The sequence below is a fragment of the Aplidium turbinatum genome, chromosome 5, assembly GCF_918807975.1.
Source record: "Aplidium turbinatum chromosome 5, kaAplTurb1.1, whole genome shotgun sequence".
NCBI classification, from domain to species: Eukaryota; Metazoa; Chordata; class Ascidiacea; order Aplousobranchia; family Polyclinidae; genus Aplidium; species Aplidium turbinatum.
In genome coordinates this window covers 38,818,245-38,838,136 of record NC_137476.1, presented here as the reverse complement: position 1 = coordinate 38,838,136, position 19,892 = coordinate 38,818,245, and the positions used below count along the sequence as shown (strand labels likewise).

The 19,892-nt window shown below is 37.7% G+C and overlaps 1 protein-coding gene across 1 annotated transcript in view; it reads left to right on the top strand.

Moving 5' to 3' along the window:
• Positions 1-15,846, top strand: part of LOC145771259 (alpha-(1,6)-fucosyltransferase-like) — a 45,260-nt gene extending 29,414 nt beyond the window's left edge. Inside the window, exons 7-12 of the mRNA XM_082582994.1 lie at positions 496-727; positions 926-1,033; positions 3,087-3,228; positions 8,385-8,558; positions 8,664-8,811; positions 13,648-15,846. Of these exons, the coding sequence (XP_082439120.1) occupies positions 496-727; positions 926-1,033; positions 3,087-3,228; positions 8,385-8,558; positions 8,664-8,811; positions 13,648-13,953 (1,110 nt within the window). The 3' untranslated portion in view covers positions 13,954-15,846. The remainder of the gene's footprint in view (positions 1-495; positions 728-925; positions 1,034-3,086; positions 3,229-8,384; positions 8,559-8,663; positions 8,812-13,647) is intronic.
• The last annotated feature ends 4,046 nt before the right edge of the window (positions 15,847-19,892 follow it).

The window sequence follows — 19,892 nt, the reverse complement described above, 5'->3', positions numbered from 1 at the left end:
AAACAGCCAAAAAAAATTTGGCCATGTGGCCGGTGTCCTTTTAAAAGGCAACAATAAATATAAAGCAAAATAAACAAACAAAATAAGCAAAACCTTACACAAATTAGAGTGTAGTAGGTAGCACAATATTATAGAGCGTCAAACTATGAAGAGATATAATTCATATCTATTACTGATAGGCAATAAAACTTGCATGTTCCTTCTCACTTCATCTTTTCCGACTCTTCTCATTTTTCAACAATTTTCAAACTTTCACAAAATCTAGAAAAGTACACTGTTCTCAAATATTTATCAGCACCTTCCAAAACAGACCCTAAACAATTACTAGCAACTCCAAAATGATTCAATCAAAATAGGATGATACAACACTGAGTCATTCAAAACGATGTCCTTTTAAAAGGACACCGGCCGTAAATGGATTAAGATGAACCTCGTCTTTTTGTGAATGCGAAAGAGCAGAAAAGTTTCTAATTTAAAGCGTCAATCACAATTTAGAATCCAGCAGACTGCGAGTCAGCGCGAAGGTTGATCTGTGAGTTGGCTACCGGGCGTCCATTCGGATGTACTCTTCATTTCTACGCGATTTGCTTCTTCATGGCGCTCGGAACTAATCGGACATTGACCATTGACCTTTCTAGAGGAGGTTACGTCAACATGGATGACGTGTTCAAACCAATGAGTCCGACGTGCCCTCAAGTGGACATTTCAAATGCAATTGAATGGAAAGGTGCAACCTTGTCACAACTTTGAAATTTATAATTTGATTGCAAACTATTACAATCTTGCAGTAAAAGTTTCCAAAACTCGATTAAATTCGGGTTAGGGTTCATTGGGTTACTAAAACACTGTGTTCATTTCCACACGTCATAGTCCGTAACGCAATTATTGCGTCAAAATGATGTTTTACCAGCCATTTACGCTCCAGGAGAAAAGACAAACAACCCCACTCCTGATGACGTCAGAGTTGTGAAGGTGACCATCAGAGACGGTTCTACTTTGTTCGCCCCATTCACTGTTCCTTCAGGAATTCTTGGTAATAGCAAATAGTTTGTGGGGATTTTAAGCTTGTGGCATTGAGTTGAACGCGTGACTTTGCAAGCGAAGAAGTTGCAAGATGAAGCGTTGCTGGTTCGACTCTCGGGGTGTGCGCTTGAACAACGCATTTCAGGACTGCTCTCCATTCAGCGGCACCTAGTGAATAGAATATCTCCCTGGCAACAACACTTCAACAAACGGAAAGTCCTCTCTGTCAATCTCGGTAACCGGCCTTGCGCCAAAAGCTTCTACAAGTATACGAAACTACCAGGAATAACCTATCAGGGATTTGTTAGTCCGAGGATAAAGATTGAAAACCAACCAACCAAAAGCCGCGCTCAACCCTATGCGACACGGGGCTTTATGAGGACGCCCCACTTTAGTACTGATATATTTCACAGAAGGAAATATGCTAGAAATGTGATATTTCTTGACTTTTTGTTTTTGTTCTTTGCGAATTTTCTAAACCTATGCTGGGCATTTTTTTTACCTTCCTGCCCTTCACAATAAGCGTTTCGTCTCAGGTGAGTAGACATTTTCGTGCAATGTTAGATATATATAATTTAATGTAAGTGCAATATAAATGTTAGTGCAATTACTTTGAAATGTAAAAACGCCCAAAATGCCTTATATTTATGAGCAAAAGTAATTTTTTGTTTAGTTTAGCATTACTTTATGTTATAATTCAAAAATTTTAATTTTGAAGCTATTTTTGGGAAAGTAGAATAAAAACCGACTTTCTGACGTCTTTTCATCTCAAACGCTTTATTCCAATAAATTTGTTGGGTAAAAATTTAATTTCTATGCGCACAATACACATGGCTATTATTTTGTAAAATATTTTAGCTCTGTGATTTTCATAGCTCCCGTTATTAGCAATTAATTAGTACGGGGCTAAGATAGCCCATGACGAGCTGCTTTCCGCGTACGATAACAGCTCGTTTTAAGATAGGGTTAAGCAGCGCATTTAAGGACTGCTCTCCATTTAGCGACACCTACTAGACAGATTAATTCCCCGGCAACAACATTTCGACAATCGGAAAACTTCACTCTGCCAATCTCGGTAACTGGCCCAGTGGTTGCAAGAGTATAGGCGCTCATCGCTTTCCTACAATCCCTCTTCCTGCCTCAACCATACTTGCAATCGTTTCTTGTATTTTTTACTTATTGAGTCTGAATTGATTTAGTGAGTAGGGATAAAAAGCTGAATTTTTTTACACACTTATAATTCTTAATAACGATTACACTTAAATCCGAGTTTCAAACATAGCGCAGAGTTGGCCTGGCATATCTCTAGCTTGCTTTACCGATACTGAAACCCAACACAGAAGGCAAATGATCTCCAGAAACAACGGCTCCCGGCACGCGGCAATGCGACAATCAGAGATGAAATGTCTTGGTTGTCAGGCAAGCCACGTCACGTAGAATACAGAAACAACGCAAATTCAACGTTTACAAAATTCATCACAATTTCACAATCAAGAGGGCAATTGACCCGCCGGAACACCCAGACAACCACTTTATCTGGTCCAGATCTTTACCAGATCGTGTAGCCTAAGGATCTAACCAGACCTCTACCAGATCTGCACCAGATAAAGTGGCAGGAAGGGCTGCGCCTGTGGTTTAAACCCTCTACAAGTAAAACTTCACTCTGCCAATCTCAGTAACCGGCCCTGCGTCAAGAGCCTCTACAAGTATTTGAAACTACCAAGAATAACCTATCAAGGCTTTGTCAGTCCGAGGATAAAGATTCAAAAACAAAAAACATTTACGTTGGTAGCCTGGTTGACACCTCTTCAAATGAACAAACCTATTTTTAAAGTACCAAGCCCAATATATAGGAACTAAACACATGTTTAGCGAACACGTCTCGAAAGTTATTCCGTTGCCCATTTCAGTGTTACAGACGGACTGATCATACTAAAGTGAAGTTTGTGCATTTTAACGTTCAGTGTTTTATTTATTCGAAAACACCTCACAAAGATTTTTTCAAAAATAGCGGACAACTTTATTTCTCTTCATTTCCTTATAACAATAAGTTGCATTTTCAGAACGATTGAGCGGTTGCCATGACGACCCAAATGTTTGGTGGATCGGTCAGATCATGAAGTATTTGATGCGATTCCAGCCCCGAGTGTCTAAAATGGTCGGCGAAACAAAGCGGGCGATTGGGTTCCTGCACCCTATTGTGGGGTGCGTACATTGTGTGACCTCCTGCTACGTCATAATCATGTGATAACTACGTCATTGATAACACAAGCCAACACACTTTTTGTGTCAGCATAGTAAATGTCATTCTAGAGTATATTTTGGGTGTTGACTGTTGAATTCAAAAATCACATCAGATTTTTTGTATCACATCAAGATTTTATGATATCTGAATGCTGTTTTAGTAAAAATTGGTAAAATCGACTCCTGATCTATATTGGTAGAGTATGGTGTTTCATGGAATTTGAACCCTTTTTTGTCAACAAGGTCTGCAATAAGGTCTAAATTCATCACGATAAAGTCTAAAGTCTACCTGACCTGTTTTATTTTTTTTAATTTTTGATTTTATTGAAGTCTGGTTTGTAATGTCATTCGCTATATGTTTGAGCCAGCAAAGAAAAATAAAATTGAAGAAATTTAATAGAATAGACCAGGGGTGTGCAACGTGCGGCCCACGGTCCAAATGCGGCCCGCGAAGAAAAATTGTGCGGCCCGCAAAGATGTGCCAATTTTGAATTGTGTGCAGCCCGCGAAACGTGTTTATAATTTAATTTAGTCTGGCACTTGTAAACAATTCATTATGAAGTGGATTATTGTAGATTTCGCACCTTCTGTTAACCATTTTAGAAATCTCCTACCGGCCACCGCTAATCCATTGTATTTAATTATTTAGAACGTAAAATGTATGATCACATAAAAGGCATTATGAACAAAATACGACTTTGGAAAGTGAGAAGAAAACTGAATTTGCTGACCAACTTGAAAAATTGTTGTATGAATTTTTGGCTCGTTTCAAGGACTTCAAATCTCATGAACATTTGTTAGGCATATCCGCTTCGTCATTCAACACAGACATTGACAAGGCACCAGCAGATATAACTTGAAATGATTCATCTTCAAGAGAAAACGGATTTGAAAGCAAAGTATTTAGAAATGAATCTTGGCGATTTTTACCGAAAACATTTCAACCAAGATGACTTTCCACATTTCAAAAAACCCATGGTTTCAAAAATGGCTCGATTTGGCTCAACGTAGTTGTGCAAACAATTTTTTTTCTAAAATGGGTGTCATGAAATCTCCCTATCGATCGGTTCTGACAGGCGAACACTTGGAAAATAGACTTCGAATTGCGAGCACTTTGGTTAAATTAAATTTGGAAAAGCCTTCGGGAAAAGAAGCCAGCTGCAAACTTCTCACTGAGCTCGTTTAAAGACGGTGTGACAATAAATTTGAATAGCAGTTTTCTTCAGAAATTTATGCGTCTTAATTATTATTTCTGTAAGGAGATAACACTTCATAATGCCATAAGAATAACATGAATAACAAAAAAACTATTTTTTTGTGCCTGCAACTACTAGATATCATATGTTAAATAAACGTGCGGCCCGCGGTTTCACCCAGTTATTTATATCTGGCCCTCCTGTAATAAAGGTTGCACACCCCTGGAATAGACACTTAAAAATAGGTTTAATTCTACAAAAAAAAGGAAATTCACATGCACATTTGGGAAACGTTACTCTGGGACAAACTTTCGCTTGCATGATTTTCGTGAATGTTGTGAGTGGATTTAGGATTTCCATTGATCTATCGTCTTAGGTTTTCCACACAAGCTTTACATGCAGTTTGTGGAGCCCATGATTTGTCCTATTCACTCAGGCGAATTTTAAAGTACGGTATGCAAGATATGCTTGTTTCACAAAACTTGTTATAGTTTGCCTTTGGTTAGGGACAGTATAACTGCCACAATGTAACAAAAAACATCAGGGTCATTTTCACACTTTCTCCTTGAAGATGCCATCCTGCTACCACGACCTACTAGAACACGGCCAAATATGATGCTATTTGAGGAAATTTCTAAGAGTCTGAATTGTTGCAATCACAGCTATGATAAACCTGTCATCTTGCCATTACCAGAAGTAAGTAAAATAAGTAATATTTGCACCGATAAGCGTCGATTTTTTCTTAGAAGAGAGGAATTCTGGGTAGGCGAGAGTTTTCAAACAGATTTCATTGAATGTGTATGTTTGCAAATTCGCAATGGTTAGTCTTTCTCACAAAAACTGCGTTTAGCGTCGCTGCAGCAATTAGGCATTAATAGGTTTGATGTTTGCTTTCTTGCGCCTTGCGATCTTAATGAGCGCTGCTAAACTAAACAAACTTCTTTTATGTTTTCCTTTGCAACCTAAAAAGCGCATGACTCGTGACCTGTTTAAAGTGGCGCCTTCGGATTTGCCGCAAAATGTTCGGACAGGTGACTGCTGACTATGATGACGGAACCTTCTCGAGCCGGAAGCTGATCCAGCAGCATGCTAACGTCAAATAGAGCAGGTAGATTTCCATGGCTCATGCTTCCATGGCTCTACAACTACCGGTGCATTGCCTGAGACATTGACTTCACCACTGTCCATCCTTGAAGCACTGCTTTCTTCATCAGTGTTATCTCTTCGTTCATTCGTGCTGGACGTGACTTCTTCAGCGTTATCATCTCGACGCCTTTTGGAAGCTGGTTTTAAGAATGCGCGAATAGATGTTTGACTTTGCTTCATGTTTAACTTTTCAATAACGAAATGGCAACATCGCGCGGTGCCCCAATTTATACCCAGCAACAAGTTTGTGAGGAAAGATTTGTAAAAAGCGATTGTTTCAGTACGTCTTTAGTTTGTATCGGTTATTTTATTGTCATGTCCATTATGATGTCATATATTCATATTCCCTTACGCTGACCCGGAATTGAAGTTTGATTGTGACGTAACCAAAGTGAGACCGACCATTCGGAGAAAAGATCAAACGTGGCTTTCTCCCACCAGGGATTGCCAGCGTGTGGCAGTTGCCGTAGCAACAACAATGCAGTGAGTACCGCTTTTTTTCAACGCAGCGTTGTTGCGGAATTGCTTTGTTCTGTCGGATACCTAGCGAGAGACAATGCGCTGCAGTTGGTTGGATAATTCAGCGTTTAACAAAAACGGAAATAATTGTAACGAACTTCATAAGTGTCATGAAAACAGGGTAGGCGAAACATATTTTGCCCACCCTCATTTCACAGCAGGGTGGGCGCCGCCCACCCGGCCCACCCTATTTCGACGCCTATGCACATAGACATATGTTTGGCTTGTTTAACCGGAGATTAGGTATTTACGTTGAGCACAGTTTGCACAATAATAATGTAATATGTAAGACTTTTCAACTGCACCCTGGAGGTAGTATCGTTTGGTGCAATTGCATGTTCCATTTAACCCTTAGAAGGTTGGGCTCTCTGGAGGCTTGCTCAGTTTGGGGGGGGGCTGTCGATTCTTCTTATGCTTTAGGAGTGATATCTCTGTTATTTTTTAAAGCACGGTTTCAAAACTTGGGATTCACTTTGTAAAACTATTCACGCTGAGCATATCCGAAAATTAAAACTATGTGAGTTTTAGAATTGCTCATATACGTTGAAATGTTGAGGTGACTTATGACGTTTGGGTTATTTGGTATTTTTTGGTAGAGTAATGAAAAACATGCATTGCAATGTTGTGATTAAATTTTTTTTACATAATCTCAATTTGAATCATTTGATTAACGAATCATTTGATTAACGAGGCCAAATTAATTACTTTCATCCAGCTGGTGGGAAAATTTTGATCAATAGAATATGAAATATTTCAGAGGATGTGCTGAGAAATGCCTTATATCTCTCAATTTATAACCTTTATTCGCTCAAAATTTCAGCTCAATAGAGGTGAATAAAAGTTAGGAAAAGTCAAGAAGTCTCATAGTCGCAGCCTCAGTGGTTTTAGAGATACAAATGTAGATACAAAAAAGTTGAATTGACAGCCCCCCCCCAACCTTCAAAGGGTTAAATTGTCAAGGATTTTTTGTGGATTCTATGTTGCAAGCTGTTCATTTGATGTGTCAATTTAAATTTTAATTCGTTTGTTTTTCGCCAAGTTTAGTTTTGCAAGTAAAATATGGCTATTGGCGAAAGATCCTGCTTTACAAAAAAACCTAACGACTGTATGATGAGAATACCTCCAGGATGCAGTTGGAAAGTCTTACATATTTTACATTATTATTGCATAAATTGTGCTTAACATACATATCTAATCTCTGGTAAAACAAGCCAAAAATATGTCTAGATGCAAATGTTGCTTGTTTTACATACTTCTGTAAGTGGAAAAATGACGGGTTTATCATAACAATTCAGACTCTTAGAAATTTTCCCAAATAGCAACATATTTGGCCGTGTTTTAGTAGGCCGTGCTGCTACTTATTCACACCACAAACAGAATTAACACCTTGCTAATACGAAGAAAATTGAGTATATACATGAAAATTCAAATAAGAATGAGTTATAGACAAGTTTCACATTTAAATCTCCACGTTCGGCGAAAAAGATAAAACTGATATTATATATCAAAAAGTGGAGTGGTACTAAACATTCAGGCCAAAGTGAATGTAACCCTGTCTGTAAGGGGTGGTTTATGGATAGTTCTCAGAAAGTACATAAGTTGGATGGTCTACCATAGAAAGATGGTCTAGGTGACTTTTTTGACCAGTGGACCATCTAGGTAGGGGGCCTTCTGACTAATGTACCTTCTGAAGATAGGTCGGTCACTCCAATGGTCATGGTGTCATCATACATCTCCAAATGTTACAAAATAAAATCATTTCCATGATTATGACAAATTTTCAAACACTATTGGCTCATAAGATCTGTATAAAACGGTAACAGTAAGAGAAAATTCGGCCAAAAAGCCAATATTATGAGAAAAAATATCATGCAAAAATGTCAAAAACCTGATGTGATGGGTAAAATCTGATGTGATTTTTGAAATCAGCAGCCTTAATATATCCCAAATCACATCTTACACTGCGGACACAAAATTTTTTATCTTTTTTGTTGGCCTGTGTAATGAATCTCGTACAAGTCAGCAGTTGTGAACTGAGCAAATGACAGTTGAGCAAGTGACAACTGAGCAGCAAGTCGAAGCTTGGCATGTCACAAGTCAGCAAATTCAGTTTAACAAGAGATTACCAAGCAAGTCGGATGCTCGATAAAAATCTCACTTGCTGACTTGGACAGTAGGTGGCTGAAATGTACTTGCTGAGTTGTCGCATGCCCAGTGGTCTGACGTCCGTTGAATATACAACTTGTGACGTTGCAGAGTGCACGTACGTCGGACGAACAAGATCAGAGAAGCGAAGTACCACGACGTGGATGAATACATGCGCCACGTCGGTGAATGGTTCGACCGACACGACATGATGACGAATACCATGGCAACCAGACGGGTTTTCGTAGCAACCGATGAGCCTCACGTGATCGAGGAGTTTAAAAAGTAAGAATACTGAAGGAAACATAATTTCCTCTTCTGCGAGTCCCTCGAGACCGCGAGGCGGAACCGCCGTTACCTCGGTTTGAGTGACAGTTGGATTCCTTTCAGATACAAGAACTACACGATAATTCACGATCCTCACGCTGCTAATCGGACAATCCGGTTCCGCTATACCAACAGCGGCTTGATCGACATCATCAGTGACGTCATGCTCTTGTCTCAATGCGACTTCTTTGTCGGAACGTATTCATCGAATGTAAGAGCGTTGTGTGATGTTGCACGTCATTGTTTGTGTATAATGTTCAGGGAAACATCTGGCAATCTCTTCTTTAATAGCAGAAGTAGGCTACATGATAAATAGGCTAAATGTGGTAACAATGAAAAATTCTTAGATTCCTGCTACAGAAAAGAAACATCATTTGAAAATGTAAAATGCGAAACTGTGTGCTCAGAGTAAAGTGGTGCCAGATGTGCTTCAATTTTCCAGAAGAAATACTATGCTTGTTCAATCAATCACCTATGTTGTCTGCTAAATCTGTTCAAAATATTTAAAGTCCCACAAACATAATTTAGGCTACTTTGTGTCAGCCTTGCTAGACGCAAAATATGTTAGATTTGTCTTTTAATAAACATTAAGGGCGGAATTCAGAAGCCAGACTTAAGGCGGCTTAAGTCTGTCTGAACAAACGTCTGTCTTAAGCGTCGATTTTGCAATTCAGAAAGCAGACTTATGCTTCAGCAAGGCTTATCCTCGGCTTATAAGCCGAAAGCTAAGCCACCTGCGGAGGTAGTTTAACCCTTTGCTTTTCAACGTTTTTTTGGAAATTAACTGCTCAAGGGGGGGCCGTTTTTGGATCAAATTCAATCAGCTGTTACGTGTTATCCGCTGATGCTATTTCAACAGAAGTTGCACTGGTGTAAAAGCAAATCATTTGTCTATAAGTTTGAAAACTCATTATTTTAAAATTTTATATGTTAAACTTGATATTTCAATTTTTGCAAAGGTACCCAAAAACGACAATTTTGATTTAACTTGCCGCCTTTAATTAACCGTGCTAATCCGATTTCATGCAAACTTCTAAATAACAAAGAGCTCGATCGAACGCACGAAGTGTGTGTGCGGTGTGCCGAATCATTGCATTGATTAGAATTTACGACTTGCGAGCAAATCTTATTGTAAGCTACTCACTGATTCTAAAATAGTTACAATCAGAGTAATAGTGTTACACGAATTTGAAAAAAACAAAACTGCGTTTGTTGTCTTACATTTTTATCCTAAACTAATGCATTCCGAAACTCATGGCTAGCTTCTAGTTTTATGGAACCAAATTTCTCATAAGTAACACCTTAGCCTGCTTGAATAGCTGTTTACATCTTCGTTTGTGTATTTTAGGTCTACAATTGAGTTTGTAGTATGAATATTTTTAGTAGAGAGAAGACAATTGAACAAGTTGTTGAAATAATCTGAAATTTCTAAGTTCAAATTAGGTGCTTTTGAAATTGTGGATTTGTGTCAAGTCGCATCACAAATATCATGCAGGCCACATCATAAGTCATTTCGCTTACGGGTGTTTATAAACATGACTCATAAATTACATCCACAAAAAATACAGCATTTACATCAACAAAGCTAAGTTCGAAGCTCACTTTTTATTGAAGATTGTGTCAATCAATTTGAAAATACATTTTTAGTCAGCCAGCGTCGAAATAATGCAACAGCGAATTGAGGAACATGCGTAAACAAAGGAAATGTGAAATAACCCACAGTCAGCAAATCTACATAAATTTAACGTTTACAAATGTTGAATCAATGTAAAAGGACTGGATTGCTGACTGGGTCCTTATTGTTTGAAGCACTAAAAATACGCGTAAAAGCGACAACGTCAGCAAGGCAGTGATTATGTTTCTGGCCAAAAAAAAAATAACGTTTGACTTCAAAGATAAAAATGATTATAACGAAGCTTCAAAGTTTGTCGTAAAACATTTTACTGAGATACAATAAACATAATCATTCTGTGCCAGATTGTGAGAAGACTTCCTAGATTCTTTCCAACCATTTGCATGATTGCAAATTATTTTCTATAACTTTACATTGCTAAAAAATGGCTTCTTTGTTGAAACAACGTGGCTACAATTCTATAAAAAATTCTTAGGCCTACTACATTGAAGTAATGAAATTTTTTTTGTGATTTTGCTGATGACGTTTTACAATATCCGAGAAGTAAAAAATAATAATGATGAATTATTTTACAAAACCGTGGTTTGCAAGTGCTTCACAAAAAATTGTTGGGGGAAAATTTACTATTAGACGTAAAACGTTTGTAAAAGAAAATTGTCGGTTTACGTATTTATAATGTTTATTGCGCTGTTATCGAATTATAAACTGCCTGTAGGCTATTGTCTACCTTTGTGGTTGCCGGCCAGCTTAGAGCAGCATGCAAACTAAGCGTTTGTGGTATTTGCATCGTGTTATGATTCTCGAAAATTTCCCACAAGGTCTTTATTTTTATCGTGATATTTTGTGCCTCTTCTGTCCTAAACTTGAAGTTATTGTGCAGCACTATCCACATCGGTTTTTAGACTCAGTCTTCATTGAAAATCTTTTGTGTGGTGCATCATTTCAAGTAGTGTCTTCCCCTAAACTGTTACACAAATCGCCCAGAACCAGGTTGATTATTATGTATCTTACAGCAGTTGAGAGCCCGTTATTGTATGTGTGGAATTATTACTGTAGATGTCTGACTAAATTCATGCCAAAGTCGAGCAAATTCTGCTTTCGGGATCCTTGCCGTTATTTACTGTATTTTTTGTTGATAAGTTTAGGCAGCATTTTTCCAAGATAAATGAAGACATCGGTATTGTTCGTCACTTAGATTTAGTTTTCTCAGCATTATTTATTCATTCTTTGATCCACTAGTTTGTCCCACTTTTGGTATAATCGGATCGTTTATAAATGGCGGGTCTTCACAATAGCCGGCCTCTTATACATTGGCGCAACGTATTCAGATGTTGAATCAATGATGAAGAAAGCTGATTTGTTGTTTGTCTTATGTGACGCCTAAATTTATGCCTCGTCTACAGTACAAAATATTTTGTAATGTACATTGTGTACATTGTACATTTTGTTTGTAGGCCTACATTACAAAATATTTTGTAATATTTTATTATCATCTTTTGTAATATTTTATTATCATCATTATCATTATCATCTATTATATTATCATCTTATATTATCATCTTATTATCATTATCATCATTTTATTATCATTATCTATCATCTATCATCTTATCATTATCATCTTTATTTTGCGCTCTTTGGAACAAAACACAGTGCACTGTGAAACAAAAATACAGGACATAACAACAAGTAGGCGACATAAAGCAGTGAAGGGACGCCATCGAGTTAGCTGCTACGTGTAAATGGAGCCTATCTCATAATTTTGAGTGTATCTCACAATTACTGTTTGCAAAAACGCTATTTCTCCGGCTTCTCCCAAAAGCATTTGCAGTGATACATTTCCTCAATTGCAAGTTTTGTCAATGAGAGCATTTCCATAGAACGTTTATTTCGAAACCAGGTTTTCGTGTCTTTATCCAAGAGAAGATTTCTTATTGTAACGTTTTTTATTCGTCAATGAATATTATCTGCTTGAAACAACTGTTTTGAATAGTTTGTGGCCTCCATAGCCTACTGTTTTGATCGTGGATTGCTATTCTTCTTTGTAGAGCTGATAACGCAAAAAAGCTTGCTATTATTGTTTCTAATTAACAGCTTTGCGATCACTGGCTTTTCTTTGCAGCATAAGAAATAACGCGCTTTGTATTATTGAGGTCAAACCGTGGCCTGGGTCAAACCAAACAAAAGAAAGCAAGAGGATGCTTCTCTCTGCTCGCGCATATCGATGCACGAAGCAATTATGAGCTTATGGCTTGTCATCGCAATGTAATCCATTTCACGCTTTGCTGGAAGTTAGCTAGAAACAGCAAAAATTCACCAAAATCTTGAATTTACAAGAAAACTACACAACTTTTAGCATCAAATTTAATATCATCAGATCCGCCTGGCAATTTTAGGAAAAGTCAAGAAAAACCAAGTGCATGGCGTTACTGTGCTTCAAATAATTAAAGGAAATATGAGGGGGGGGCCAAATCTGGCCTCCCTTTGAGGAGCAAAGTGTTAAAGCCTCTGTTGAAAGAAAAAGTGTTTGGCTAATACTGGAGGTATTAAAGGTAGGAGGTTTGTTACAGCATTTTTTTTTAAATAGACCATCTGGTGCAAAAGCACGAGACTTTTTTTATACAAAATGCATTGTTTTGTTTGCAATGTGTGAGAATTAAATCGAAAATCGATAAATAAAAAGGTGGTAGATATTGCCTGCATTAACGACGTTTCTTACCGCTATTATCACCAAGCCAACCTGACATCATTGTATCATGCGGCCGCTAAGGTTTGACATCGACTTCAGCGATCATCGCATGTTACGTAATAAGAACAATTATATATCCTACACGCAAAAATACAAAAATAGATCTCTTAAAACAGCTCTTTCTGCTGTTTTATCTCGTGAGCTTTGTATATTGCTCATAAGTGCATAAAGTTTAGAATTGACAAGAAATCATTAAATAGACGTATTCAAAATTTTACTTCAGCCGACGGACGCTATTCCGCAGTCTACGTCGGCAATGATTTTGGCACAGCAGCGTTCATTTTGAAAACTGCCGAGCAGGAGACAACAGCTTGTCCCGTGTATAAGTTGAACCTGTCTTTTTGAGGTGAAAATCACTTGCGAAATGCGAACATCTCGACCTATACTCGAGTATATACGGTATTCGATAAAAGACTATAAAGACTTTCAATAAAAAACAGAAAACATTTAGCCCGTTGTTAACGCTTCGAAAATAAATAATTAGCAAAACGAGCGAAACGAGGTTACGGTAATAAAACTGTGATGGTGAGTAAATGTTCACCCCTGCTCTAGCTCATCAAACAAGTAAACATAGGACAGCGACAAAAAGTAGTCTGCTTCTATATATGCGCCAACCTGGCAGGTCTATCACCAGCGGTCGATGATTAACTTGGCATTCCTCGCAGGTGGGAAGGATTGTGTATGAGCTGATGCAAGCCGACGCAGACCGAACCTACGATGCTGTTTCTGTTGACAGAATGTATCACTTCATCGGAGGACACAGCCAAGTGTTCGAAGCAATACAAGAACATGATCCGCTAAATGGAGAAATAGCAATGAGTGTAGGTGATAGAATTACATCACACGGCTTCCATGATTTCTCCTGGGCTTCCAGAATTGGTCGAAATGAAAGAACGGGGAAGAAAGGAAGTTTCCCCGCACATAAGGTCAAAAAGATTCTCATCCCTGCTGATTACCCTGGAATACCGTAACCCTCCCATGTGGAGCAGAACCCCAGGTCAGGAATTTCCACTTTGTGTAAAGACGCTCAACACAACACGCATCAATGGCTCGGGTGCTGATCAGAAGAAATAACTGCGTGTTGTTTGTGACCTCACAATCACGTTACTCCTTCAGGGTTCCAACAAGAAATTCAAGTGAATTTATGTAATTTGTTTATTTTGTTTTATTTTATTATTTTGTTTCAATAGCGCCACATATAAACAAACAAGCAGAGTATATGAAAAGTAAAAACAATGCATTGTAAGTTGCAGCTGCAGGGGTATCTATAACTACTAAGTAGTTATAGATATCCCTGTACAGCTGTTGATTAGATGATGGCGCATTCAGGAGGGTAGCGAAAGAACATAAGCGATCATCTGGTCAGCCAACACAACATAACAATAAATCTAACTCCACATTCATGCACACATGTGTAATGTGTATAGAAGCAGGCACACTACTCCAATGAATAAAAAAGTTTAGCCACTGACATAAAAAGAAAACAAAAAAACAAATGCTTTTGGTTTGAATTTGCATCCCCAGATTGAGAAAACCGATATTAAAGATTCAAAGTAGCAACCAAGATAAAGCCAACGACCCATCCGTAATTGTGTGCTACAATACAGCGTTGGCCAAAGTTTTACTAAAATATAACAGGAGAAAAGCGAAAAGGCCACCATCACAATGTAACAATTATTATGGAAAGCAGACATAAATAGAATGATTTGGTACAGCTGTAGATGACAAAAATTAAGAAGAACGATAATATTGAGAAAAGAACTCCTTTGCGAAGCACTTTAAGGTGTTAAGGTGTGGGTATATATCCATGCAAGAGTTGAACTTTGACATTTTTTTAAAACGATGGAACGGTAAACTTTTTTTGTCGTGAGAAATGTCACTTCACACTTGAACACACAAGAAATGGAGCGTTTTTGCCAAAGTTGGTCTCAAATCTGGGTGTTTTTAGCCTTATGTCTGGTACTATGTATGATGTACGACATCAAGCTTAACAATGTAGCCAGAGAAACAAGCTGTAAATTGTTTTCATATTTAAACATGAACTGTGCATATCCCAGCTTTGCAAGATCATCTAATTTTAATATTTGAAATTTGTTATACAAACAGAATGTCGAGGTTTTCCTTTCACTAGACAAGCTTGCTCGAACAAATTTATTTGAATTATCTCCACCTTGTGTAGTAACGTTATGTTGGCTCTACCCCAATTAATTACAGAATATTGAAGATGTGATACAGTATATTAACCGTGATGTTCATACTTGATCAGCTTGTTAATGTTTTAAGAAGAGAAAGAAATATTTTGCAATAGAAGGAATTCTTCAAATAATCATAAAATTGGTTTTAGTGTACTTGATCGATAGTTTGTTGGTTCTCATCCATACATCAATCTTTTTTAAATCTTTATTCACTTTTTGTTCCAGGCAAGTCAAATTGTGGTGTGTCATGTTTGTGCCATCCGCAAAAGTAGTAATCCTGAAAGAGGACGCAGTAGTTAGATCTTTCACATATAACGGAAATAGTAAAGCGCCAGGGACTGACACTTGGGGAATGCCCCGTTTGACATTCCAAAAACTTAACGGCTTGACGTTAAGATTGGTGCATTTTTGTCTGTTGGTTAAGTAGGCTATGACTTCAATAACTTCCCCATTCTTCCACGTAAGCCATAATAATATAATTTATTCAATAAAATATCACGATTAACAATGTCAAATGCTTTACTCAGGTCAAGAAAAATGGAACAGGTAAAGTTACTGTTGTGCTTTGGAGTAAATCATCATATATGAGAGTCATCGTACATTTATTGCTGTCGAAGCGTCTGGCGTATAACCGTGTTGATTTGGAGTTTAATACATTGTGTTTTTATTCAGAAATTTGCATATTTGTTGTACAATAGCTTTTCAAGAATGTTAGAGAAGGTTGGCACAAGAGATATTGGCCTAAAATCGGTTAAAGCGGTAGGGTGAGATACCTTTGGTATTGTGATGAGTTTAGACAGCTTGTGGATCTGAATAGGTCTCTTGAGCAAAGCAGTTATTGCATAATCGAGCAAGAATGGGTGAAATAATGCAGTTGGCAAAGGGATTGATGAAAGAGACTTTAAAGATTAGGCTAGCTGGATTAGCCGGATTGTAAGTTGAGTAGTCTTTCAAATCTATGACACAAACAAAAGAATTGTGTTTGGGGTGTAGCGACACGTTGCTTGTTAGCATGCCCGCTCTTATAGCCTACAGTCGTCGATGGGACGACAACACTTATGTGCATGGTGAATGGTGATGGCTAAGTGATCAGGACACGATGATCCTCGCTATTGATTCTTTTATTGATTTATTTCAACTTAATAAACTTGACATTGAACGACAGAATCCAGGCAACAAAAGCACCAAATAAAAAACCACAACACTATGTCGTCCTACATTGCCAACTTGAATTCAAAAATAAAGTGCTTTTCTTGAGCAAGAGAAATGAGAAAAACGATTGAGTCAGGGTTCATGGTTGTAGTTACTTTAAAAGGGCCCTAGTGTTGATTGGAAAAACGTTACTGTAAGCATTGCAATCGCTGTACACAACCACACAATGTAACATAACAGCAAATCTACGTGTGTATGAAGCACTAGGAGGAATGCGATTAGGCATTTTTACAAAAATTTATTGCTTACAATCCTCTAAATTCAATTCCTTAGATTTCTAAGCGGGACGCGGGATTGTGCTAAAAGCACGCGATGTATGTAAGTAGTAAAGAATTGGGATTCCAGCTCAATTTAAAAATGTTACTTTTAATTTGTTGAAATATCTATAATTGCATGCATCCCGCACGCGTTTTTGTGGATGTCGAGAGAGAGAGATAGAATAGATTTTTTTAACAATCCAAGAATTGGAGAATTTGGCTGGAAAACACTATGTAACTAGATCAATCACAAGTATGACTTCCATGGTGTCCTTTCGCGCGAGCGGGTGAGCGCTTCCTGAGTTTTAGACGGACTTTGACATGTTACTGGTGCTTCTCCCACAGTTTTGGAAATCCCCATGTGTTGAGGAAATGCATTACATCGATTGTCTTTCTTTCAGAGCGTTGATTTAGCATAAAGTTTTTTAACCTGTTCGCAAAATGGAAAAAAAAGTAAAAAAAAATGAAGTTTGTTTAACTTCCCTCGCAAACCAAACAGTGTGTTTCATTTCTCGTTGGTTTCATTAAGTGTGTCTCAGCTGGACCTGGGAAACCAGCTGTTAAATTTTTTCTGGATATCCCTTCCGCTTTACCAAGGCAAGCTTCATTTTATTATCCGTACGAACGATTCTTTCTATTCTAAAACTACTATTCTTGGGGGTTTGGTTAGTATTTAAGATATCTTGTTCATAAAACGATCCTTTAATTGGTTCACATCTCAAGTCTTCAATCAGGAACGTAGCCGAACTTGTGTTTTCAACTTCAACAATTTAAAAAATTTCTTCAGTCCAATTAGATGTTTAACCTTTGTGGAAAACCTTTCTTTTGTATTTACTGATTCTAACAAAGTCACCTAAGTTAAATTTTGGCTTTCCAGCAAGGTCTTCATGATGATCCATGTGTAAATTGTAAGCAACATGACCTGAGTTCTTTTTTAAACTTGCTTCAGCCGGTGTCATTTTTATGCAAGAATGCTTTGTGTTGTTGCAATTTTGTAACAATTCAGGAAGCCAATCCACAAATTGTGTTGAGCTTGTTTCAGTAAATCGTTTCCACATTTTTTCTTTTATTGTTCGAGTCCATCTTTCAACCACATTCGATTTTTCTTCATTTTCTGTTGTGTAAAACTTAATTTTTGCTTTCACATGTTGATTGGAAAATTCTTTCCCTTTGCCAACCCACATCAATTGTGGTCTCCTAGATTTATTTAAAAATATTCTGAAAAGCTTTTGCAACTGTTTCACCTTTTTTATCTTTTAGCGTTTCAATAAAACTAAATTTAGGAGACACATCAATTACCATCAACAAGTACCTCACACCATTGTTCCACTTGGAAAATTTTTGCATCATGGTAGCCGGGTGATGTAATTCTATCACCTACACTCATTGCTATTTCTCCATCTAGCGGAACATGATCTTGTATTGCTTCGAACACTTGGCTGTGTCCTCCGATGAAGTTATACATACTGTCAACAGAAACAGCATCGTAGGTTCGGTCTGCGTCGGCTTGCATCAGCTCATACACAATCCTTCCCACTTGCAAGGAATGCCAAGTTAATCGTCGACCGCTGATGATAGTCTATAGACCTGCCAGGTTGGCGCATATATAGAAGCAGACTACGTATTATCGCTGTCCTATGTTTACTTGTTTGATGAGCTAGAGCAGGGGTGAACATCTATTCACCACCATGGGCTGCATAAATTAGGTTTTTGAATGCAATACAGCAAACATGATCAAAGCAGCTGAATTAGGCCATAAAACCATCATTTTAATTAAAAGACAAATCTAACATATTTTGCGTCAAGCGAGATAAGCTGACACAAAGTAGCGTAAATTATGTTTGTGGTACTTTAAATATTTTGAACAGATTTAGCAGACAACATAGGTGACTGATCTCACTCTGAAGAAGCATAGTATTTCTTCTGGAAAATAGAAGCACATTTGGCACCACTTTACTCTGAGCACACATTTTCGCATTTTACAATTTGTTATTTTTTGATGATGATGATGTCATAGAGTTAATTTTTGGTTTGGCGAGTGGCGGTTGTTAGGCTTTTTTGAGTGTGTTGCTTGTCAAGTATTATTATTGAATTTTCATCCATAAAAATGTCTCCTTATTGTTTGCCATATTTACTTTTTATTTAATTTTGCATGAAACACTGCGCTCTATCCTGAGGAGCAGAGGTGTACAGGAGCCAGAGGTGTACGGAGTCAGGTTTTATGGACTCCTGCCGCACTCCGACTTCTGCGACTTCAAATCCACTCCTGCTCCAAATACTTTGGAAATATTACTCTCAACTCCAATCCGATTCCAAACGCAAAATATAAACCACAAACCAGATTTTTAACACTTTGCTCCTCAAATGGAGGCCAGATTTGGCCTCCCCTCATATTTCCTTTGATTATTTGAAGCACAGTAACGCCATGCACTTGGTTTTTCTTGACTTTTCCTAAAATTGCCAGGCGGATCTGATGATATTAAATTTGATGCTAAAAGTTGTGTAGTTTTCTTGTAAATTCAAGATTTTGGTGAATTTTTGCTATTTCTAACTCACTTCCAGCAAAACGTGAAATGGATTACATTGCGATAACAAGCCATAAGCTCATAATTGCTTCGTGCATCGATATGCGCGAGCAGAGAGAAACATCCTCTTGTTTTCCTTTGTTTGGTTTGACCTCAATAATACAAAGTGCGTTATTTCTTATGCCACAAAAGAAAAGCCAGTGATCACAAAGCTGTCAATTAGAAACAATAACAGCAAACGTTTTTTGCGTTATCAGCTCTTCAAAGAAGAATAGCAATCCACGATCAAAATAGTAGGCTATGTAGGCCACAAACTATTCAAAACAGTTGTTTCAAGCAGATAATATTTATTGACGAATAAAAGACGTTACAATAAGAAATCTTCTCTTGGGTAAATGCACGAAAACCTGGTTTCGAAATAAACGTTCTATGGAAATGCTCTCATTGACAAAACTTGCAATTGAGGAAATGTATTACTGGAAATGCTTTTGGGTGAAGCCGGAGAAATAGCGTTTTTGCAAACAGTAATTGTGAGATACACTCAAAATTATGAGGTAGACTTCATTTACACGTTGCAGCTAACTCGATGGCGTCCCTTCCCTGCTTTATGTCGCCTACTTGTTGTTATGTCCTGCATTTTTGTTTCACAGTGCACTGTGTGTTGTTCCAAAGAGCGCAAAATAAAGATGATAATGCCTCATCTACATTACTAAATATTTTG